The sequence below is a fragment of the Otolemur garnettii genome, unplaced genomic scaffold (genome assembly GCF_000181295.1).
Source record: "Otolemur garnettii isolate 467f Iridium unplaced genomic scaffold, OtoGar3 scaffold00001, whole genome shotgun sequence".
NCBI lineage: Eukaryota > Metazoa > Chordata > Mammalia > Primates > Galagidae > Otolemur > Otolemur garnettii.
The window spans coordinates 7,769,465-7,794,984 of record NW_003852396.1 but is presented as its reverse complement, the minus strand read 5'-3'; the positions used below and the strand labels follow the sequence as shown (position 1 = coordinate 7,794,984).

General features: G+C 41.5%; 1 protein-coding gene across 1 annotated transcript; it reads left to right on the top strand.

Moving 5' to 3' along the window:
- Positions 1–8,096: 8,096 nt before the first annotated feature.
- MMP12 (matrix metallopeptidase 12) lies at positions 8,097–19,194 on the top strand. The gene is made up of 10 exons (XM_003781329.1): positions 8,097–8,201; positions 9,264–9,505; positions 10,083–10,231; positions 10,316–10,441; positions 13,992–14,153; positions 14,629–14,749; positions 15,817–15,950; positions 16,288–16,447; positions 17,923–18,029; positions 19,079–19,194. The coding sequence occupies exons 1-10, from the start codon at positions 8,097–8,099 to the stop codon at positions 19,192–19,194; spliced, it is 1,422 nt and encodes a 473-aa protein (XP_003781377.1).
- The last annotated feature ends 6,326 nt before the right edge of the window (positions 19,195–25,520 follow it).

Genomic DNA, 25,520 nt, shown 5'->3' with positions numbered 1-25,520 from the left:
GCAGGCTGCACTTGGATTAACAGAAAACAGGATCAGGGTCTTTCCAGAAGCAGACAAGAATGTGACTAAAGACACAAAGACTTCCCTGAGCTTCCTTGAATTATGCCCCAAACATAGTTCTTTAGACATATTTGCTACTCACTGTGAGATATTTTGCATCTGTAAAATGAATTCTAAGCATGATTCACTCTCCTTTGCAGGGTTTATTAATCATCTGGTGAACACGGTCTTAGAAAGGAGGAAGTTTTCTTGCCCTCTCCTCAGAGTGGATCTTCTCAGAGTTGAGTTGGGTTGGGAAATCCCAGAAGATTTGTTGTTCATAATGAAACTAAGATGTGGAACTTGAGCTCATGCAATGCCTTGATACAAAGAGAGGGCCACTCTTTTACCCGTATTTGTCCAAGATAAGTTAGATAATCAATCTGGGTAGAGGGAATTCCACTTTGACTAGGTGAAACAATGCTAAGCGGCTGCCTTCTGTGACTGCGTGTATCTGGGTGTATTTCCTTTTTGTTTCTCCATCCCTCCCCTTCTCTTCCTCTATAGGAGCCTCTGCGATTCTACAGCCAAATGGGCATGGTTTATTTTGGTCAATACACTTGCAAAGGCAGGCCACCTGGATAACAGGAGGCCTTCCAGGGCAGGGGCCTTCACGCCACACCTATCTCTGCTACAAACTAGTGTGATGTCCTTGAACTTCCACTCCAGCGTCCATGGCTGTCTACACTCTTTTTAGCAGAGGGTCTTATTTCAATATTTTGAAATTCTTTATATCTTTCAGAGTTCTCCAAGGCAATGAAAATGCCCATGATGTAAGTAGCTCTTCAAGAAGCTCTCGAACAGGAGGATTTGTTGAAAGGCAGCTGAGTGCAAGAGAGGCTTCTGAGAGTCTTGATTTATTTGATGGGGAATGGCTCAGGAATTGGGGTGGGGAATACTTAAATGTCTCATAATTTTGCCTTAGGTCACCTCTAGTTGGGTGTGTGCATGGGGAGGGGACTACACGCCACAGAGATGTGAGCACACACCTGTGCTAGGTCTAGTGATGTCACCTCCAGGACTTTATTTCAATTCACTCAAAGTCAAGCACCAATTTATTGACTGTCTGGTAATACTATTCCTCTGTAGTCTTTGAAGGCTATAAAAGGATCCATGATTTAGTAAGCTTACATGCTTTCTTTTAAAAAATGAGATAAAATATTTAGAAAACTATACTTAGAATACCTTGTTCCTCCCCATAATAATGATATTAATGATCACACAGCATATCTCTTATGTAGAGAATACCACGTTATGTATCTCTCCTATGTGTAGAATGTATGAATCTCAGCCCAGCTGTGTCAATTTCTTCCCTAAAATTTAACTTCACTGCTGAGCCGCCACTCCTTTGGACTGGTAGGAACTGCAACCTCGATCACCTGGAGTTCCATGTCCTCCTCATCCATCCACCAGGCCTGATGCCCTCTCACTTCTGCTGGCTGCTGCTTCTGTGGCATGCTTGCTTTAGGGAAGTGAGAAGCGCCAACCCTGTGTCTCACTTCTCTGCTGCCGCCTGTGATTATTCCTTCTGTGGTTCCTACCACATCCTTGCAGTGCTACTGCGGTCAGGGGCCCAGTTCTTCAAGGCACCTAGAACACATGGACTTTCCCACCACTGCCAGCATTGGCTCTGCTTGGGAGGATCATTCTCTTCTTAAATTCTACCCACCTCAGTGGATTTGGGTTCCACTATTAAAATTTGCTTTAATACTTCTTAGGGGAAAAACAAATCACACTTTTAGTGAATAAAGGGAAACATTTTTAGTAGTAGTAGGCTATTATTTTTAATATCTATTATGCCATGAATTCATAGGGAAAAGGTTCCAGTAGCTCAGGGAGGCACCTTGCCATTGAATGTGACAAAGCATTGCATGACTTGAATTCATGGGGGAAAAGTTCCAGCACCTTATATCACTGTTCATGGGGAATAAATAGGTTCCAGCACCTAAAATCACAGTTCCATTGGTTCTCCTGTGTGCTGTGTTATATGCTTATTATGCCATGAATTCACAGGGAGTGGGTTCCAGGAGCTCAGGCTCCTCTCCGTTGGTCTCACAAAGTGGGCTTCTCTGGGTAGAGCAGGCTGGCATTTCAGTGAAGCCCAGATCTCTTTCTCTTTGGCTTCTTTCTTTTTCTGATCATTTTCCTTCACATATTTCAGGAAGCTATCTCGGCTCTTAGAGGGCTTAATATGCTCAATACGAACATTAATCCTCTTGGCAAGACTCTTGCCCTTAACTTGTTTGTTTACAACAATGCCACAGCATGCTGGGTGACATTGTAGACTCTTCCAGTTTTGCCGTGGTAACATTTGTGTGGCCTGACTTTTTGAACAGTACCCATTCCCTTGATGTCTACAATATCACCTTTCTTGTAGATTCGCATAGATGTGGTCAAAGGAACAACTCCGTGTTTTCTAAAGGCCTAGAGAACATGTATCGGGTGCCTGTCCTCTTTTCCTTTGTGTTTGTAATTTTGGTGAATTACTGGAAGATGGTATCTCCGGCTGAAAGGCTGGATTTGGGTTCCTAAGTAAATAACGTGCTCAGGGCCACAGATGCTGAGACAAGAAACAACTGATCCCAAGCAACTCTCTGAAGCTGGTTCTCCAGGAGAATGATTCTCCTCTCAAAAGGAAGAAAAAGAGGCCGTCTGCCTTGTTTCTGGCATTCACCTCCAAACTCTTTCTTTTTCAACTTCTCTGATCTGACCTCTAGAACTCTCTGGTGCTTCCTTTGAGAATGAGGATAATAACCTTTGCCTGTGGTAGTGCCCATCTGTGACCACAGCTACTCGGGAAACTGAGCAGATGAGTTGTAAGCCAGCTTGGGCAACACAGCAACAGCCCATCTTTAAAAAATAAAAAAAAATCTGTGATCTTTGCCTCCTAATGCTTTTGTGATGATTAAATGAGACAATGTATTATAAATACCAATACACACCACAACTGCTTCCTAATAGCCGTTACCTCCCTCGCAGCCTAAAAGGAGAACATCACATGTTTCAATCTGCAGCCACATGTGGTTCTGGCTCTTGACCCCTGTATTCCTGGTGCCTAAAACTACTTTTAAGTCAGCAGGTGCTCAGTAAACACCTGCAAATGACTGTAATTGGGCGATGGGGCCTAAAGTGCATCAGGAATGAACCTCCCTTGGGGGAACAATGATCCCTTGGAGGGTGTGTCCCTGAGCCTCACTGAAAATGGGAACTGGTCTCATCCACAGCAGGAAGGAATCTGGTTCCTGGAAGATTGGCAGGAAGTATCCTGAGAGCATAGGATATAAGAGAGAAGATGCCAAAGATAAAAAGAAGTGAAAGAATGTCTTCACTAGGAATAAAAATAGAACACTACACGTACATTTTAATTCTGAGTTTTGATTCATCAAATGCTCCAGGGGGATCAAGTATAATGTGATGGAGGCCACTTTGCCAGATGGGACATTGTGGTGGTTGTAAGTGGAGGTCCTGGGGTCCAGTTGACTTGCTTTAGAATCTCAGCTCTATCATTTTGTGACTGTGGCAATCACTTTAATTTCGTTAAGACTTAATCTCTTCATGTGTAAAATTGGAATAATACTGGTAGCCACTTCAGATGAGTTGTTATAAGAAGCACATTAAATAATAAGGAAAAGTATTTAGTCTTCTACCTGACACACCTTAAGGGTCCAATGATTTCTGTCTTCCTTTCTGCAAGGAAGGAAGAAAGGCAAGCCCTTCCTCTGAAAGAGCTCAGAGAAGGGGTGGAGATGGGCCTCCTACTACCTGCCCAGACCTCTCTCCTGTGGTGGAAGGAGCTACAATAAGATTCTGACTCAGACCCAGACTGGAAGCCAAGGGCCCAAGGAGAGACATGGCTTCCAGCACACACTGAGGAAAGCAAGACTCAGACTCTGCAAAGCTAATGTGAGGAAGAGCACATTTATGAAAGTGCAGAAAGTAGCTGACACCAGGTACCTTGTGAGAGGGAAGACTTGTGTCCATACACATAAGAATTTCCTTAATAAGAAGATAGATTTGCTGGCACCAAGCTTCCAAAAACATCTAAGGCTCTATTGTATTTTTTCCAGACACCAGGACATTCCAGGGAATATTTTTGATATAATAATCTGCATTCATTTGTGGTGTCATCTCCAGAGGCAAAGCATGTTTATCAGCAAGAACTAAGAGGAAGGAATGATCCCAAGACATACAAAGAATCCCTCTCACCTACCACTTCACGGAGGAAGAAAACTCCAGCCAGTCAACATTCTCCTTTTATGGGTGAGGAGATGCAAGTCTGGAAAAGGGAAGTGAATTGCTCAAGGAGTCATCTGGAGGGGTCCTGACTCTATCCTGACTTGTTGCTACAATACAATTCATTTTGATTTTTCTTCAAATTTCTGTCTCCCTATGAGTGTTTTGGGGGTCTCACTATGTTGTCCAGGCTGGACTTGCTCTGCTGGGCTCAAGTGCTCCTGCTGCTTCAGTCTCCCAAGTCACTGGGACTATTGGCATGTGCCACTGTGCCTGGCCCTATGAATATCTTATTACTGTAAATACTCCACAAAAATGATACCATGATGCCCTCAAGGTTTTTAGTTAAAGTCATGCTATCCCGTCTGCTCTTGTGGGTGCCAGGAGTAACCAGACTTTCCTGGGAATATTGTCGGGGAGGGTCTGGATTCCCCAGGAGAACACAGCACTGGTGTCCTGTCTTCAGGATTAACTTCTGTTCACCTCTTCTCCTGCCCTGGTCTGGGGCAGGGCCCTGGCTGCCAAGATCCCTTCTGCTTTGTACTATGACTCGCAAGGAAGTGGCCTGGAGCACCACTGGGGAGCATCATGTTTGGAGCCATCTCAGCCGGTTGTGTGGACTTAGACAAGTGAACTTGTTCATGCTTCATTTTCTTCATATGCAAAATGGTAACAATATCAAGAGTCTGTAGAGAATAGATGAGAGACTCCTTTAAAAGCACCTAGCCGTGTGCCTTCACGGGGTAGGTCCCCAGTAAATGTCTCATTTCTTCCCTTCTCCCTTTACCTTATATACACAGATGCTGGTCCTGCCCTAGTTGGGTTAGACCAGCTAACTTTTTCCACACAGAAAAAGGTTAACCTAAATAACAAGTGAAATATAATTGCTGGCTCAGTGCCTGTGGCTCAAGTGGCTAAGGAGCCCCACATACACCCTAGGTGGTGGGTTCGAATCCAGCCTGGGCCCGCCAAACAACAATGGCGGCTGCAACCGAAAAATAACTGGGCGTTGTGGCGGGCGCCTGTGGTCCCAGCTACTTAGGAGGCTGAGGCAGGAGACTCACTTGAGCCTAGGAGTTGAAGGTTGCTGTGAGCTGTGATGCCATGACACTCTACCTGGGGGATAGCTTTAGGCTCTGTCTCAAAAAAAAAAAAAAAAGAAATATAATTGCTTAAAACCTTCTAAAGAAAATGGATTTGGGGGATGTGTAGTGCACATGGTTCCTTTGTGTTCTTACAGTGTTTTCAACAAGTGCATCTATACTCAACAAGGAAACACAGACAGCCTGGAACCAGCGGATGCTGATGGCAGGATGGCTCACGGAGTCCGACCTCTCTCTTCTTCTGGAACAAGCTGGCACTTGACCCTGCGTGGACATGATAGCTCACCTTTCTAAGGCAGAGAAAGTCAGAGTAACTGGTTAGAAATCCATTGCCTTTCAAACTAGTGCTTAGCCCAAAATTGTACCAGAGAGCTCCTTAATCCAAGACATTCTTCCCAAGGAGGAAGTGGCGGGAGGAGGCTGGTGGAAAACCAGGAATGTGTCAGGGTGGTGAGTGAGGACCATCACACCGCTGCCGCCCAGAGAAAGAGGGAAGGAAAAATACCATGGTTTCTTTTCTGGTTTATTTTCTTCCCTAGCAAATAGTTTCCTTTCGAATGACTAAGACATAAAATATTGGCAGGCAGCAGTGGAGGCCCCCCGCTGTGGTTTACACACGTGTGCTGTAGTGGAGAGTCTATTCTCCTGTTCCTGCTCTCCCACAACACGGTAAATACCTGAGGGTTGAGATGATGACTCAGGTGTCTCTGAACACACCGGGGCTTTACAAGCTGGCTTGGTGGAAAGAAGAAAGCTTTAGATAAAGACTGGGCCTCACACCTCAGCTGTCCTCCCTGCTATCTGTGTGGCTTTGGACAAAGGATTTAAGTTCAGTTTCGTCCTCCAGAAATGACTACAGTGAGGATTAAATAAGACGATGCCTGAAACTGCTGGTGGCTGCCCAGGCCCGTCTATAACGCTGCCTCTGTCTCCTTGGTGGTACTTGGCACAGGAGCTCTCAATATTCCCCTTATGCCGCCTTCATGAGGAGGCATTTTTAGATGTTTCCCCATAAAATACCAGAGACATATCATACTCTGTTATGTGGTGTATGACTATTTGTCCTTTATGTTCAAAAAAGGGTTTTTGGGCTTAGTGCCCGTAGCTGAATGGTTAGCTCATCAGCCACATACATCAGTGCTGGGAAGGTTGAACCTGGCCCCAGCCTGCTGAAAACAACACTGACAACTACAACAACAACAGCAACACAAAATAGCCAGGGATTTTGGCAGGTGCCTATAGTCCCAGCTACTTGGGAGACTGAGCCAAGAGAATCACTTTAGCCTAAGAGTTTGAAGTTGTTGTGAGCTATGATGCCACAGCACTCTACTGAGAGTGACATAGTGAGACTCTGTCATAAATAAATAAATAAATTAGGATTTTTGCCCCCTGACCAATTTTCATCTCCTTGGGGCTAATGTGACCCCCCACTGAGAAAGCATGTGGGGGAGCAGCCTGTGTCCATGTCCTACATGGTCGTCAGTGGGTGATCTGTGATACGAGTTCCACCCCATCCCACGTGGCATCTCACCAGGGGACTGAGAAAAGGTTTCTGGAGGACATCCATAAAGCCAAGGGGACATCCATAAAGCCAAGAGATCTGGATTCCAGACAGACTATTTAGATCATGGAAGGCAAGTCTGTTGAATTTTGTGTCTTTAAAAAGTGACATTCTCACAAAAGAATGACCAACTGTATTTGTAGACTAGAGAGACACAGAAAAAACAGGCAGCTGTATGCCCCCCGGCCCATCATCTTGCCTGCTCATATTTCTATGAACTAACTCGTGGTGGGATTGGGGGTGTGGACGAGAACCTGTCCTCACAACACAGCACCATTGCTGATAATTCTGCCTCTGGAATTATATCCCTTGACTCTTAAATGTTTTCAGTCTTAAACATTTTCCATTGACTGAGAGGCAGATTCTATGGAAATAGGACAATTAGATCAAGGGGGAAGGCAGCTGAGTTGAGAGGGAGGAGATTCCAGAAGGAAACTTTTCTTATCCCTCTAAGTTGAAAAGTGTTAATCCTCCCACTGCCGACTCTAGACAATTTGGGAGGTAGGGAAAGTCTGCTTCTGAAATCTCTCTATCCGGGTGCGTAGACATCACGTTGTGGAATCAGGCTGCAAGCCTGTACAACACGTAAAACAAACAGAAGCATGGTAATGTCATGAACGTTGCCTTGCTAAATATTAAATCTCTACATCACAGTTCTCTGGGGAATTAGATTCAGATTAGTGACCATTCATCAATTTTAGGAAAAGAATTTTATTTATCTAATCTTTTTTATTTACTTAAAAAATCTGATTTCATCTATAATACAAGGAAAGTATTGTAATGAAATCTGAGAATGCTAAACTTTCTAAAAATATAGTTAAAGATCTCTTTCTATATTAGGTGGGTGGTATTTCTTTTACAAGGGCTTATTTTGTGGGGTGAGTGGACGTTGGGCCTTATTTATCATTTTGAAGAAATACCCCGGGAATTGCCTTAATGAACGATGGGTTAGATGCTAATTGACCCATTCTTGGTTTGAATAAGCTCTTGCTTTTGTTTGTGTGGTTTCGAGATAAATAAAGGATGATACCAACTGTGAGTCACTCATAGGATTTCACATTCATAGAGCCTGGCCTAAAAGCTATATAAAGAGGGACATTTAAGGAACTTGCATGGAAAAGGAACAGAGGAGATTGAGTTAACCCATTCAGAAGTCTATGATGAAGTGCCTGCTATTGATACTGGTCTTGCAGGTCTCTGCTTCTGGAGCTCTTCCCCTGAATAACAGCACAGGCCCAGCAGAAACCGATGTGCTATTTTCCCAAGTAAGTATATGACACCTTAGTATTAATTCAGCCTGATTTTTGTCTTTTAGGTTCATTGCATTGACCGGTTTGGTTTTTCTTTTGAAAAATAGCAAGAAGCTTAGGAGGCTGTTTGCTTTCAGCTGTAAGTTTTTCTTTGCCAAAGAGGAATATAAAAACAAGGTATTGGTTTTGAAAGAGTGTTATAAAATGGCAAGTGAATTTGTGTCTTCTACTAAGCTTTGGCCAAGGAATTTCAGTTCAGTATAATTGGAGTTCACTGCCGGTGTGGTATTTTACATTAAAACTTAATTTCCATTAGTAATCTGAGATTCGAACAGTGGCCTGATAAATTTAAGCACTTTAGCCTGCCAGGGTAATTTAAGCCTATTCCCTTTACCCTCACTCATCCCACATATTTCTGTATCAATTTTGTAAAAGACAGAGTTTTTTCAACCCAGGATTTCTTTTAGCTAATACAAAGAGTTTGAGTTTGATCTCTTTCTTTTCTAAGATCATTTTAACATTGAATTTATCATAGTTACCCACTGTGTTTAGTTGTGAGTTTTTAAGCAAGAAACTTTTATCCCAATGTTTTACAAAAGTTGTATTTATTTATTTATTTATTTAATTTATTTTTATAGACAGCGTCTTGCTCTATTTCCCAGGCTGGAGTGCATTGGTGTGATCATAGCTCAGTACAGCCTCAAATACTTGGGCGAAGGTGATCCTCCCACCTCAGTCTTCCTAGTCCTGGAATCACAGGTGTGAGCCACCATGTCAGGCCTAAAATAGCATTTAGAGAGTAGAAATGTGTTTGTAGCAGAAACATAAAGGTATTTACACTGAGCTTCCAGGAAAATTTTTGCTAATAATTTATGACATATGTTTAATAGTGCAAATTAGGATTTTTTTCCCCTCATTATAATTAACTGTCCAAATAACAATAATGTAACCTGTGAGTAAGATATCCCAAATTACTGGGTCCAAAGTATCAGTGTGCCATTGAGTCACACAGGGGAGCTCCTGGCAGAAACTTGTCCATGTATGCATATGCATTACTGAATGTATTTTTTTTTCCAGAGGTACTTAGAAAACTTTTATGACCTTAAGACAGAGAAAATGACAAAAATGAAAGTGGATACACACTTTATGGAGGAAAAAATCCGGGAAATGCAGCAGTTCTTTGGGCTACAAGTGACAGGGCAACTGGACACATCTACTCTGGAGACGATGCACCTGCCTCGGTGTGGAGTGCCCGACGCTCATCATTTCAGCACGATGCCGGGGAGGCGAGCGTGGAATAAACGTTCCATCACCTACAGGTAATGTAGGCCTATGGCACCATGGGTTTTTCCACTTTCCCATAGGCCTGACTTCTAACTGAAACCATTTAGATACAGCCCTAAATCTGGAAATAGGTTAAGTAGCCTCCCTCAATTGTTAGCAATATCCCCATGTTAAAATTCGTTATCTCTGGAATGGAGGATTGTTCACTCCGGGAAGAGATGTGTGGCTTGCCAGTCCAGAGCAGAGGAGAAAAGATGTGAATAAAAGGAGAAGGAGTCTGAATCTACTACAAATAAGAACAAGGAAATGTTTACAGAGCAGCCATGGGAGACACATGCACAAGTCTGGGAGCAGAAGCCAAGGCGTAATCCTCTAAGAGAGTCAATCCCTTGTAGTGATGACTTGTCAGTCATAAATAAGAGGAAATTAAGTTAGATTTGGGTTAAGGAGGAAGCTATTTGAGGAAAATTGTTTTCATATTTAATGAAGCAAGTTTTTCTTATCTGAACTTGATGTATAAATGGTTCATCTTTCAATGCTAACAAAAATGCATACTGGGAAAAGACAAAATGAACCTATGGCTTCCATGTTTTTCTCTCTTTGCTCATAAAGAATCAATAATTACACTCCTGACATGAGGCATGAGGATGTTGACTATGCCATTGAGAAAGCTTTCCAAGCATGGAGTAACGTGACTCCCCTGAAATTCAGAAAGATTAACATGGGCGAGGCTGACATCATGATACGTTTTGCACGCAGAGGTAGGAAACTCGGACTTCATCTGTTTTATTAGGCAAGCTCTATAGGACATATAGAAGAACTAATTATCTTTCCTTTTTTAAAAGCTCATGGAGACTACGATGCTTTTGATGGCAGTGGTGGAGTCATAGCCCACGCTTTTGGACCTGCACCTGGTCTTGGAGGAGATGCACATTTTGATGAAGATGAATTTTGGACTAAAAATTACAGAGGTAGGCAAAAACACCAAGCGAACAAAAAAACAAAAACAACAAAAGCCATAACAAATTCTAAATTATATCCTGATTTTGACAGAATACATTTTGACAAGTGATTATATGATGAAAAAACTTGTCTGACCATCATTTTGCCTGTCAGTCAAATTTAATACTTTGTATAGGTCTCAATTTCACTTGCTATAAATTGAGGGTATTAGACTAGTTTATCTTAAAGATCAACTCTAAGGATGTCTGAGGATCCTATGAGCTATGAAGTAGTTCAAGGGCATAAATTTAAAAGAACCTTAAAAACTATAGTATGGAAAGGTATAAGCTGTTATTTAGGTGATAATTTTTTTGACAGTTAAATCCATTAACTCAAAAGTAATCACAGTTACTAACTCTATATGTGCCAAAAGTTGTAAGATAAGATTGCAACATGCTGACAATTTCTTAGATTATTTTTTAATTCTTTATTAAATCATAACTGTGTACATTAATGCATTTATGGGGTATTTATGTGCTGACTTGATATACAATGTGGAATGCTTACATCTAACTGATTAACATAACTGTCTCCTTGCTTACTTATTGAATGGTAAGATTATAGAGAATCTAGAGGTCAGAATGGAGAAACATAAGATTTTATATATGGGGGTCACAGTGTGTGACACACCTCTCGGAGGCAGGATGTAATAAGGTGGACTTCACCTAACAAATGCAATCAGTATAATCTGGTTCTCTGTACCCTCAGTGAATGCCCAACAAACAGACAAATAAATAAATAAATCATAAAATGTAAAAAAAAGATTATACATATGGTCATGCAGTCTTTTAGACTGAACAACCAATCATCTATTATCTTGGGGGCATTTGCAAAGAGGCTGTAACTCAGCATCTCCCTCAGACAGTTGGGACGAGGTTAACTAAGCTCTCCGGTTATTTGGGGGAATAGCATGAAGGAAATTCAAACCATCATGTCAGAGCTTTCCTAAACTTGCTATTGGAAATTCTGTATCACGTGACTCCCTCACGTGGAAAGTAAGTGGGAAGAAAGGCACCAAGGATATGCTCTCCTCAGCACCCCCTCTCTCCGGCTGTCATCCATGCACTGGCTGGCAATACTTTTATAGACACTGTGTTCACCAGAACAGTTATTGGTTTCAGTCTAACACAGCCTAAGGCTTACCCAATTTTTGATGAGAAGAGGACTTTTGTATTGTCAGAAGACAGATGATGTAGGATTGGGTACTAGCCAAACATGTGAAATGTGTCTAAATTTGATCTAAGGTTATTTGGAGATTGTATTCTCTTCACCTGAAATGAGAGACTTGTGCTGGTTGGCCTCAAAGAATGTTTTTGGAATTATGACGACCTTTAAAAAGTAATTAAGACCAACATGTTGGTACCTAGTTTGTAGAAAAGCTGGCCAAGAACATGTATTTCCAACCCAACACATGCTTGCCAACTGTCTGTGCTGCCTTATTTTTCTTTCTTTCTTTCTTTCTTTTTTTTTATTGAATGGTAACTATGTACATTAATGCACTTCTGGGGTACAGTGTGGGGTTTTCACATGCAATCTGAAATACTTCCATCAAACTGCTCAACACAGCCTTCATGTCATTTTCTCAGTTATTGCTTTAAAACGTTCACCTTCTACTCTTAGAAAGATTCACCTGTACCCCTATAAGATAAACCTCAGAAGTGATCCCTCCAAACCTCCTCCCTCCACCCATTCCCCCCTCCCTTCTCCCTCCCCCTCCCCATATTCTTAGGCTATTTGGTTATAGCTTTCATATAAAAGGTATAAATTAGTTTCATAATAGGGGTGTGTACATTGGATACTTTTTCCTCCATTCTTGTGATACTTTGCTCAGGAGAACATTCTCCAGCTCCATCCATGTGAACATGAAGGATGTAAAGTCTCCATCCTTTGCTGCCTTATTTTTTAATTGACTTGATTCGATGGTTTCAAAAATTTATTAAATTCTAGCTTAAAATGTTCATTTTCAGTCTGATTTTTTTGACTGAGTAAATTAAACGAACAATGAGGTCAATGTTTGCTGAGTTTCTGTTATGATGTCGGGTGATGGGGTGTTTGAATGCAACGTGAAAAGGACACGATATATAGAAATCCATTATTCTGAGAAGAAGACCAATGGCGGCAGTTTGTAGGAGTGTTAAGGGAATTCAGACTAAGATAAATTTAGGTTAAGGTGAAATTATAACAGCTTTGTTTACTCTTCCCAGTAAAGACTGAGCCTTTGCTTCTTCTTTCTGGTAAGAGAAGAAATGAAAGTAGCTCTGAGTTAGTTGCGGGACTGCACTGGGGTTCGGGAGAGTATTTTAAGGCCAAGCTCTGCAGCAAAGTGGTGTATGATGACGGGCAAGTCAGTTCTTCTGAGCTGAAGTTTGTCTTAGAAAAAGAAAGGGGAAAAAATGAAGGCATTGAATTAGAACACACAAAAAAAGTCAGGAGTTTGTAAATCTGCAAATTGAGAAATTTGGGAAAAGAGATATACTCCCCTCCCATCTCTTACTTACAAAAGGGAATTCTCTAGACATACAGAAAAAATGAACAGGCATGACTATAAGTTGTGAGTTTAAATATGTCTAAATTATAGATGTTGATGCTAATGTTATTTAGAATCATGTGTAGTAGAAGCATAAGCTTTAGAGACAAGAAATTTGGATTTGAATCTTGGCTCAAACTCCGTTTGGTCAATTAATCTTACTGAATACAATTTCCTCATCTGTAAGTGAAGAGCGTGGTGGCATCCTTTCAGTTGTGGGAGGATTAGGCATAATGTGATACATTTCTCAGTGACTCACCCAACGTGAAATTTAATGATGGCCTTGTATTTGGGTTTAGAAAAGGATGGTTACTAAAGACTTTTCTGTATCGACTCTAGCCTGATCAAGACTAAAAACAGAATGGAGTCAAGGGAGTTGAGAATGGTTTAAAAGCAATGAAAACTGTAGCACGCAGCTGTGAATTGTTCTAGGAATTTTCACAACAGAACTAAATTCATTTGACCATGAGCATAATGATCCTCAACTGGAGGCGATTCTGCCCCCAAGGGGACATTAGACAAGGCTGGAGATATATTTTGGTTGTCAAAACTAAAGGGGGATTTGCTACTTGCATTTAGTGGTAAAACTGGAGATTTCCAAACATCTGCAAGGTCAATAAAGTTTGCAAACTCCTCCTGGAAAAAGTGTTACATCTCTCATTGCTGAGTAGCTCTATTTGAGTACTCCTTTGAAGTACTCCTGTTTGTCACCTGGTGACTGTAGTGATATCCAATAATGAGGAGGGTAGCACTTTTTCTAGGATAACTCACATAATGCACAGGACAGCCTTAGCAGCAATCATCTGGCCTGTATTGTCAGTAGTGCTGAGTGTGAGGAACCCTGTTCAAGAAGGTGGGGAATAAGTAAACGGTGTCCCGTGAGGTAGGTAGCACAGCTAACATCTTCTTTTTCACTGTGTCAGATGTTGTGTTATTGTCACAAGATGATGATTGGTTCACTGCTTTACCCCTTTTGGTTTGTTTCCTCTTAGGCACAAACTTGTTCCTTGTTGCTGTTCACGAGTTTGGCCATTCCTTGGGTCTCGGCCATTCCAATGACAAAAATGCCATAATGTTCCCCACCTATAGTTATGTTGACCCTAACAGATTTCGTCTCTCTGATGATGACATACGGGGCATTCAGTCCCTCTATGGTGAGTTGAATTGCTTTGTCATTTTGCATAATAATATACTCTTATGAATAGTCTGATAATATTTACATTTGGTTAACACTGTAATATATGTTTTTCCTTCAGAGCGTCATAGGATCCCTGTGAGGTAGGTAGCACAGCTAACATCTTCATCTTACGGATGAGGGCAAGAACCAGAGGCAGAACCTGAGGCCTCAATTCCGGTGTTCTTGCTCCCCTCAAACACTATTGTTGAATAAGGCCCACAGAAAAAACAATCTAGCTGGAAAAGAAAAGGAAAAGTGATCAGTTTTTTTCCTCCATGATATTGCACCCATATGAAAAAAGACTCTGCTTCCTATGAATGTTACAGAAAACTTAAATTGATTTTTATGGAATTTTCGTTAAGAACGTTGGATGTTTTAAAAATAATAGCTCTTCCTCTTAGGAACTAAAATGAAGATTTCTTTTCCTAATGCTTCTTTAAATGTATTTTCAGGAGGCCCAGAACGCCAACCCATGCCAAATCCCGACCGTCCAAAATCAGATATGTGTGATCCCGATTTGAGTTTTGATGCTGTCACTACAGTGGGAGACAAAATCTTTTTCTTTAAAGACAAGTGAGATCATTTTCAAATCTAATAAATATTAAAGAATCCATTGTTAGATGTTTTGGTCAGAGAATAGATTTCCAAGGATGGAAAATGAAGTAGGTAAAACTTGTGAGCAAGGACTTGGACTTAATTCTGTAGGCAAGGGAGAGATCCTAGAGCTTTTGAAACAGGTGAATGGTATGATTAGATTTGTGTTTTTACTAGAAACTAGTGTGTCAAGATGGATTTGCAGTGGATTGGAGAATTAGAGAACAGAAAGCAGAGAAGCCAGTTTATTTTAATCAAAGATAAAAACGATGAAGTCTTAAACTAAGGCTGCAAGGAAGTACTTATATAGAAGACTTGATTTCTTGGTTACAGAGAATTCCAGGATGACTTGTGATTTCTGTTGTGGAACACAGATTGAAACAGATAATGACAAAGGGGAGAGGTAGTGGGAAGAAAAATATTTCCTAAATAGGATACATATTCTCCACTTTTGAGATTATGAAACTGAGACACTGGAGATTAGGTGACCTCGTTTAGTTTATACAACGGGTGAATGGATTGTAGGGCCAGATTAGGAATTTAGATCCCTCAGTCCCAAACTCTAGCGTATTTCCAGGTGGCCTATTAAAAGTTGTTTTGGATTTTTTGAGACAGTCTCACTTTGTTACCCTTGGTAGAGTCCATGGCATCACAGCTCACAGCAAACTCAAACTCTTGGGCTCAAGTGATCCTCTGGCCTCAGCCTCCCAAGTAGCTCGGATTACAGGTGCCCACCACAACATTAAGCTATTTTTAGAGATGGGGTCTCTCTCTTGTTCAGGCTGAACTCAGGCAATCCACCTGCCTTGGCTTCCCAGAGTGCTAGGATTACAGGTGTGAGCCACCATGCCTAGCTCAAAAGTCTTTGTTAATGATAAAAAATTGATTAACATCTTTTCCTTGTGGGCTCCAACACAGACATCATTGGAACAGAATGTGAAGATAATGGAAAGAAATGCTGAGTCTTTTCACCCTTCCTTCCCATCATGTTCCAGGATTCTGTAGTCTACTATGATATTTAGCGTGGAAAATGTCTTTCGTGGCAGGTTCTTCTGGTGGAAGGTTCCTGAGAGACCAGAGACAAGTACTAGTTTGCTTTCTTCCTTATGGCCAACCTTGCCATCTGGCATTCAAGCTGCTTATGAAATTGCAGCCAGAAATCAAGTTTTTCTTTTTAAAGGTAATTACAATTCTCAATTTTGCCATTGAGTCTACTGCTGATAAATATTACTATTTTTTATAAACCTCCACAAAAAAATTCTCTGAATTCTATTAATGGCTCTGACCTGTAAGATAAAATAGTGTAAATACATTGGAATGCATGTTACTTTTGGAAAAAAATTGTAAACTATAAGATGGTGAGAAAACATGGAGCCATAGGAGATGGACAATGTGTAAGAATGACACAGAGTACCTTTCGAACTGTGGGAAGGGAATGGTATTATTTGTATTAAGTCAGTATGTTTATTATTTTTTCTATACAATTCCAATGTACCCTTTTTTCTTTGTCTTCACAGATGACAAGTACTGGCTAATCAGCTATTTAAGACCACAACCAAATTATCCCAAGAGCATACATTCTTTGGGTTTCCCTGACTCTGTGAAAAAAATTGATGCAGCTGTTTTTAACCCACTTCATCATAAGACCTACTTCTTTGTTGATGACCAATATTGGAGGTGAGCTTCAATGGTTTGTGAAACAGGCACGGGATGGGGTTCTCCAGAAGGTAGCCCTTCCAGGCTAGTTCCCAAAGATCTTTGACCTGCCTGGGAGAGGGATCAAGAGAACATAGGAGTGAAATAATTATTGTCAACCTAGTTTTTTTCTCTGTACTGTTGGTTCCCGAAACATGACATAGTACATTTTCTATATATATGTACATATATATGAACTCTTTAAATAAAATGTCATGTTATTAATAATCATAGTGGAAGAACACTGAAAAATAGTGTTGCGGATGTATGAGACCTGGTATTTAGTCCAAAGACAAGTTTGGAGAGTGTATGGATAGCCAGACTCCTTTCCATGATCATAATCACTGCACCAAAAGACAAAATGAGGAAACCACCTTCTGGGGGACAGGAGATCCTGCAAAGTCTTCTCTTATAGGAAAGCAGATAACCCAGTGAGGACCAGAGCTCATTTGAGTGTCTGACTCCTTTTGTCTCAACTGTCTAAATGCTGAAAGTGGACAGGGTCCTATCCCCTCTTCTGAGTAAACCAGTCAAATCCCAGATTGCTTGTATGGCTGGCATGGGGCAAAACAGAACATGTTAGGAAAGTTATATTATTATGTTTCTCCTTAAACCTTTAAAATTCAACATCTATTTCCAATTGCATACCACATACTCAGGCCTTGAATTTGTTCGTCAACCCTTAGCCCTGTTTGAAAAACAAAGTTTTTGGTGTCAGCAAATAAGACTTTCTGAAGAGCTGGCAAAGGAACACAGTTGATTGCAGCTTGTCATTATTAACATTAATATTTCAACTCTGACCAGTGGCTCTATTTTGTTTTCTGCTTCCACATGGCCCAAGATTTTTCTTTCCCTTAAAGGCCCATGGGACAGTGCTGAGTGAGTATTAAAATCTGGAGAAGTGAATGAAATGAGAAGGATACGTAGATTTCATCGCCATTAGGAGTCTAGAGAGAAACACAGCTGCTCTTTTTATTCACTAGTGAAAGAGAATTTAGGAGAGAAACTGGGACTTGACTATATGGCCTAGAAATAAAAGAGTTTCTTTTCAATTTGTCCCTGATGTGTGTGTTTAGAACCTTTTGGCTTCCTGGCTCTTAAAATCCTTAGCCCATCTATTATCTCCTGGGGGAAATAGTGACTTTTGCCTCCATGGAAAGCTTCCAAAATAAGGTGATAACAGGAAGCTAAGTGACTGGTCAGTGGGGCATGTACCAAGTCACTTTCCATGCCAGCCTCTGGGAAGGAGGACTGAACACTGGTGGAGACATTGTTGGCTCCTAGAGAAAAAGACTCAGCAGAGTCGGGAGCATGGGTGTCAGAAGTCAGTGAACTGTTCAGGGCCTCGGTTTTCTTCATCGTCCTTTAGGAGAGAAGAAGGTGGGTTTGCGGTTCATGCCATGGAATTTGTTTTCTGATGGATTCCTGCTGGGCTTTTTTTTTTTTTTTTTGCTCAGGTATGATGAGAGGAGACAGTTCATGGATCCTGGTTATCCCAGATTAATTACCAAGTACTTCCCAGGAATTGGGCCTAAAGTTGATGCAGTCTTCTATTCTGAAAACAGTAAGTAGATTAGGGAACCATGAAGATACTAGAAATCATTTATATTTATATTTATATTTATATTTTTAATTTGTGAGACAGAGTCTCACTCTGTCATTCTGGGTAGAGTGTTGTGGCGTCATCATAGCTCACAGCAACCTGTCTCAGCCTCCCGAGTGGCTGGGACTATAGGTACCCATCACGACACCTGGCTAGTTTTTCTATCTTTAGTAGAGATGGGGGTCTCACTGGTCTGGAACTCCTATACTCAAACAATCCACTTGCCTCAGGCTCCCAGAATGGTAGAATTACAGGTGTGAGCCACCTTTCCTGGCTAGGAATCCCATTTTTAAACAAGATCAGAGAATGGGTCTCCACTTCAGAAAGGGACTGGACTCTTCTCCATGGGACCACAGAGGGGAAACTCACTCTGTACTTGGCTCCACACATGCTGGCTGGACTGAGCAGGGCTGGGTGTGGATGGGGCATTCTCAGAGTGGTCTGCAGTGCGGGATGGGATTGGTGTTATTTCCCATGTTCCTGAGTCTCTGAAATTTCCTCTGGCACATTGGGGGCACTATGTGTGTATGTGCACACACGGCAGGCCAGACTCAGGCAAGCCCAGATGCCCACTCTTTCGTGGACCTCATGTCATTGACCTTTTTTCCAGCCCCTTCTGCCCTCACAGGCTCTGATGCAGTGGGGCTGAAAGTGGGGTGACAAAGGCTTGAATTTGTGTGTGTGCCTTCAAGCAAAGCTAGCCTAAGCAGTCGGTCACTGGGCCCAGGTTTTTTTGTTTTTATTTTTCCCCTGGTGTATATTTTTTTAAATAAAGGCCCCTATGTGCCCTAATCTGAACCCAATATTCTCTTCTTTGAGTTCTTCACTTGGACTGTGACTTGCTGTGGGGAGATATATGGGGACAAGATACACAGCTACAGGGTCGCAACATTTGTATTCTCAAGTCACATCTTACCTAATCCAGATAATTTATAAAAACATATCTGTTTCTGTGTTTATGTTTAATTCTCAGAGGAGAATTACATGATTTAATTTGTTTTCATTTTCAGGATACTACTATTTCTTCCAAGGACCTACCCAGTTTGAATATGATTCCCTATACCATCGTGTCACCAAGATCATGAAAAGCAATAGTTGGTTTGGTTGTCAGGACCAGAATCACTGATGGTGTTTGCCAGTTCCCTTCAGCAACTGAGTATTTATTGCACACTCGCTGTGTGTTCTGTGTACCATTACATAGTGATCGTGGGTCATAAAACAAGGTTGAGTCTACAGGCCATAGTAAATGCTTAGGTAAATTTTTTTTTTTATTTTGAAAGTCCTCATTGTCAATTTTGCTTGACTCTACTATTAAGTTTGAAAACAGACACCTTTAAAGGCCACCAAGAGAATACTTTGTGGAGAATGCTTTACAAATTGGTTCCTAACATCCTTGGATGGAGAGATCATAATTATTTCTCTAGCTTAAAATATTCAATTAAATTAAGCTTAATACATTAAATATATTAAATTAATTATTTCCCTAGCTTTATATATTTAATATAATAAATTAATTTTTTTCTCAAATAAAAACTTTGAAAGAAAGTATTTGGTTTCTATTTTTTTCTTGAAAAACAGAATACGTGCTTTGAAAATAACTCTGGATCTACTCTTAAATAAAACACATCTGTCTGTGTGTACCCAGGGTTGAATAGAAGCAGGGCAGGTGGGGGAAAAAAAGCATAGGTTTCTTTTGGTCACTGACATAAGGCTGCATGTGTATCCTTGGTCTCAAGACAAAAAAGCATCCCCTAGGCTGCATGTGACCCAGGGAGTACATACAGTGCAGGAGCACAAGACTAGAGAGGAGACAGGATGAAGTAGGAACTCTTCATTATGTAAAATTCACAGCCAAGTCTCAAGATGTGGCCCATGAAATTGCTGCTCCATGTTGACAAGTGATTAAATTTGAGCTTCCTAAAATTTCGGAGGAACTGTCAGTGGCCCCCGCCTCATATGTTTACTGTGAAAAGCAGCACAAAGGATGGTGAACATGCTGTGAATTTTTTCCACTTCCCTGACATATAGTCCTCCAGCCTCTGGGTCACACACCCTGCAAAGTTCTCAGGAACAGCTGATGGGTCTGCGGAAGACTTCTAGTTTTCCACTGATTGGCAGACACTGCTAATCGATCTAAGAAATGGTTAAGTCCATTTTTGGCCAAATGGTCATTCTTGACCAGTGCAATGAGCTGAGATCAGGGGAAATGTGAGGCTGAGACAGTAGACGGGGATGGAATTCTTTGTTTTTCACACCTTAGATTGATTCTCAGCTGAAAAACGTGCTCCTTCATGTAATAATCCTAAAGCTGACTTCACTAACAGTACGATCCAGTTGCCACTAGGGCAAATGTTACTCTCTACAGATAACCAGACGCTACATTTCCTTCAAAAGAAGAAACTTTCCTATAGGATCAGCAACCCAGGAACACTGAATGGTAGCTAAGTTGAATTGTCTTTGGCTTTAGGTAATTCGGAAGAAACTAGTTTCACCTACATGGTGACAGAATAGGAATAAATACCTGAGTGCACCCGTCACTATCATGAACTCTCAAGACTTAACATATGAACGTTTCCTCCCGTTAGCTCCATGTGTGTTATGTGTTTTAATTTTGTTAAACAAGTCCCTAAATGTTGAGTATGTGCCAGGCACTGTTCTAAGTGCTACATACACACAAAGACTAAAATAAAAACCGCTCACTTGATCCTCATGATAAACATGAGGTCATATTCTCATTCTCACTTTTTAGGTGAAGAAACTGAACCATCAAGAGTTTGACTTGATCAAGGTCATCTTGCCTTGGAGCTGTGGTTCAAAGGCAGGCAGTCTGAACCTAGAATCTATGTTATCAACTATCACAAAATTCTGCATTTCAGATCTATAAAGTAGAAAAAAATCCACTAAAGTCAAAATGGCTGACATTCCATTCTATAAGGCTTTGCATTTTACTTGACTTTTCAAATAAAATCTTTAAAATATCTTAGGAGTTCTGTGTGTGCAAGAGAAAAACTCAATTTAATTCAAGTTAGGAGGGAAAAGCTGGGGTGGGGGATGGTGTGTTCTCACCTAATGACACACCTTCTGGGTGAGGGGCACAACTACAATAGGGACATTACCTAATAAACGCAAACACCGGAACCTAATGGTCTGTACACTCATACTAATCTGATGTTAAAAAAAAAAAAAAAAAAAAAGAGCTCTGTGGTGGTGTCAGTCTCGGGAACATTATTTTTCCTCTGGGAAATGGAGTGCAGTGGGACTACTTTTGTCTCTTTCTAGGGTTTTCAGCAGGAGGCTTAGATGTAATACCCCTGTTTAGCTGATTGCTCAAGAAGGAGCATTGCCAAGGTCTTTCTGATAAAAGAGTCTGCCCTTGGGGGATATTTGTTCTTGGCTGGCTGCTTTCTCATTTTTAATCTGGTTTCCCTTTATTCTCTCTCTCTCTCTCTCTCTCTCTCTCTCTCTCTGTGTGTGTGTGTATGCAAGTGTAGGGGAACTAGGGGAGCCCCCAGAGGTTTCCATTAACTCCTACAAACCCAGCAATGCATTGAAAAGTAGGTTTTATTAAGACTGAGGTTGTTTCATGTTGAAAGGTTCCTTCAGAGCATGTCACTTTGACGCTGCAGGAAGTGAAGGGGTGGCTTGTCTCTTCACCTGCTCCAGATACCTTGACAGGCAGAGTTCTGGGCCGTGGGTGGTCCTACAAAGTCTATGAGACCAACAAGTTAGAGAATCTTATCTAAAACCCACTCTGTGATCTCAAGCAAGGTAGTTGACCTTTTTGAATTTCAGGGAAAATAACACCTGCCTCTTAGGGTGTTCTGGGAGTTAACATCGGTGAAGTCTCTGACGCTGCTGCTTCTCACCTCAGCTTCCCCTGGACCCAGAATTCCCAGTTTCACTGCTGTCTTCCTGCTCGGTCAATTCCTAGCCTAATAACCATTCTGAATTGCAGAGAAGGTAGAGAACCCATGTAGTCACCATCCTCTCAGTTCCTTCATTCCCAGACATTAAAGACTATCCAAAATTAGAAATTCTGTCACCTAATTTTTTGCTATCCTTCTAGATGTCTAAGTGTTATGAATAATAATGTGTGTTATAGGCTTAGCACCAGTAGCACAGTGGTTACCACGCCAGCCACATACACTGAGACTGGCGGGTTGGAACCCAGCCTGAGACAGTTAACAATATGACAACTGCAACAAAAAATAACCGGGCATTGTTGTGGGCACCTGTAGTCCCAGCTACTTGTGAGACTGAGGCAAGGGAATCACTTAAGCCCAAGAGTTTGAGGTTGCTGTGAGCTGTGATGCCACAGCACTCTACCAAGGGCAACATAGTGAGACTCTGTCTCAAAAAAAAAAAATCATGTTTGTTATATTTCCAGCACTTTATATGTAAGACATGGTTATTACCATTTTTTAGTCTGAAAAAAAAGGAGTATAGAGAAGACAAGGAATTTGTTTAGTGTCACAGAGGTAGTAGGTACAGAAACTAGGATTCTAACTGGAGACTGTTTATCATCAAAATTCATACTTTCAATTATAACCCTTTGATTCTTTCGGCTGATAATTTTTTTAACTGACAAGGAGTAGTATTTGTTATTTGGCCCAGTTACTAGGGACAAGATAATATGGTTAATAAATTATCAACATCAAAAATCCCGCTCCTCTTCTATACTTTTTGGAGTAGTCAAGTTGCCATACAAATATCTTAAGGAAGCTGTATCCGTAAGTGAGGTCTGAAGAGAAGTTTTTCCACTTAAGCTCTAAATTCATGACTTTGAACAGCATGTTCCCATCTAGTAATTAAATAAAATATGACTTTCAAAGGAAAAATAAGGATTGTGAAATTTGTCTCAAATCACAAAAAGGTACTGGATGGTGTGTGTGTGCTCAGAAGCTTAGAGCTGGATTTTATTGACAAGCGCTTAGGAATTCACAGCCAGCAGGGTTTTTTTCCTTTTCCCAAGATTTGGAACATTCACCAAGCTGAGTGAGCGATGAGGCCTCCTGTATTTTTGAATCTGAGTGACACATGGTGACTGCTCAGAGATGTGTGTCCTAATTGCGTCACATCTGGGCAAGAGGAGTGGCAGATGACGAGCAGGAAAGACCCGGCTTGACAAGGGGGGAGAGAAGTCAGGAGAGGAGCCCCCCAGAGTGAAAACAGACAGTGTCCATGAGGATTTGAACAGATATTTTAACTTTTCTGGAGCTTCAATTTCTTTATTTGTGAAATGGAGACACTAATCTATACCTTAGTGGCAACGTGGGTGTACAGATTAGACATAATCTATGTAACCTGTGAGACCCTCGTTGGTGGTTTTATCTGACAGTCGCCAGCACAGTTGTGTATATATTGCTGTTTCACCACATTATACACTCTGAGAAGAGGCAAAATCATTAATTACCTAAAACTAAATCAAATAATGACAGTTCCGAATTCTGATTTCCTTCATCCCCAGCACGGGTTTAGTGAGGAGTAAGCCGGCACACCACCAGCTCCGAGGGGCTGTGTACACATCCCACCTAATGTTAGCTGTTACCACAACGCCAACTTTCATGCTGTCATTCTTACATAATGTGGCACATCCTTTGGATCGGGTCCATTAATGAGGTCGTGACTCAGAAGAAGAGGAGGTGTCTCAGAGCTGTGGCAAAGGAGTGCCGTGGACCATTACCACGTATTTGTCAGGGCAAGGAGCGTTACTAGTTACAAGTGTGTGAAGAAATGTAACCTTCAGGATTAAGCATTTATGAATTCTAGAGTGTAAGCAGAGACTATGTGGGTAGCAAAAGAAGAGGTCGTTCATTCATCCAAGGAAATACCCAGGACTTTCTGTCCATTACAGAGGTGCGGAAGCCGTGGAGTTAAGAGCCCCCTTTTTCCAGCGAGAGGCTGAGTATACACATGGACAATCGTATATGTAAATAGAACTTTGACCCATAAACTGAGATAATCTGCCCAGGACGCCAATCCTCTTATCTACAATAAATAGCTTAAAAGGCCAGTGTGTTGTAAGTCAGAATCCGCTAGTGCCAGGTAACAATCGGTAGTGATGAGCCAGGAAGCTAAAAAATAACTCCTATCCCAAGTGGCCCCAGATGGCCGAGAGTTATTAATAACTGATATCACCTCCAGTTTTCCCCCTAGTTCCAGCTTAGGACCAATCAGAGAAGGATGCGCAGCCCCAGCCACTCAGGGAGGATGTCACGCTAGTCAGCTCGCCGGCAGTTCGCCTGCGCCAGCAACCTCGCTTTGTTTCCCCTTTTCAACCCACTGTAAAGCTCCGCCTGCATCTGAGTCTCTGAGAAAACACAAGGGACAGTGGCTGACTCCCTTGCTACAGCAAGCTCTGAACAAACAGCCTTTGCTTTTTCTCATTTGGTTGATCTTTGTTTCCTTCCGTATCAGGCACCGACCCGCCCAGGCACAGAGAAGGAGCCAGCCTGAGCTGCCGACTTCCCGACTGGCAGCCTCCAGCCTGCCACACCTGCTTATCTGTGGTTATTTCTGTCTGTCTCGTCGCTCTCCTTTCTCAATGCATTTACTTTATATCTGCGATATTTTAGGCTGTCTTTGTACCGTACCTGAATGATTCCAATAGCCACTGACCTAAGTCAGCTGCACTTTCTTCACATTCAAAATCCCCCTCCCAGTCACTGCTACCAGATCAATTCCACAGAAGCGCAGTTCTGACGTCGCTTATCTGGTCAAGAGAACTAAATGGGAAATTTTTCAGTGTAAAAAGATAATTGCCTCATAGCCACTGAGGCAGCCTCACCCAAACTTCCACTAGATCACAGAAAATGAAAAGGAAAGCTTGCTTTACAATGATTTTTTTCTCACTCTTTATAAGGACAATGAAATTGTATGGGGGAAAAAAACAAGCAGAGGCCTGTCTATGTTTGCCTTATGAAATCTCAGGCACCTATTGTCATCTGAAAGAATTAGAAAGGTATTTTGCTCCCCACAGAGGCTAATATAGATAGCATTTTTCTATCAACTAGAAAACATTGACTCTGTATCTCTACTGGACAGGTGTTGATTTTGTTTTTTGTGTTTTTTGAGACAAGGTCTTGCTGTGCTGTGTGGACTGGAGTGCAGTGGCATCATCATAGCTCACTGCAACCTCAGAATTTGGGGCTCCAGCAATCTTCTTGCCTCAGGCTCCCAAGTAGGGACTATAGGCATGTGCCACTACACCCAACTAACTTCTCTTTTCTGAGGCAGAGTCTTGCTATACTGCTCAAGCGGGTCTCCAACTCCTGGACTTAAGTAATCCTTCTGCCTCAGCCTTCAAAGTGTTGGGATTACAAGTATGAGCCACTGTGTCTGGCCTAGGTGTTGATTTTAAAGAGAGGAAAAAACAAAACAAAACAGTGACCTGAGACTTTCGTATCCAGATCAGATACTCCCATAGGGGATGTTAATAAAAGATATATGCAG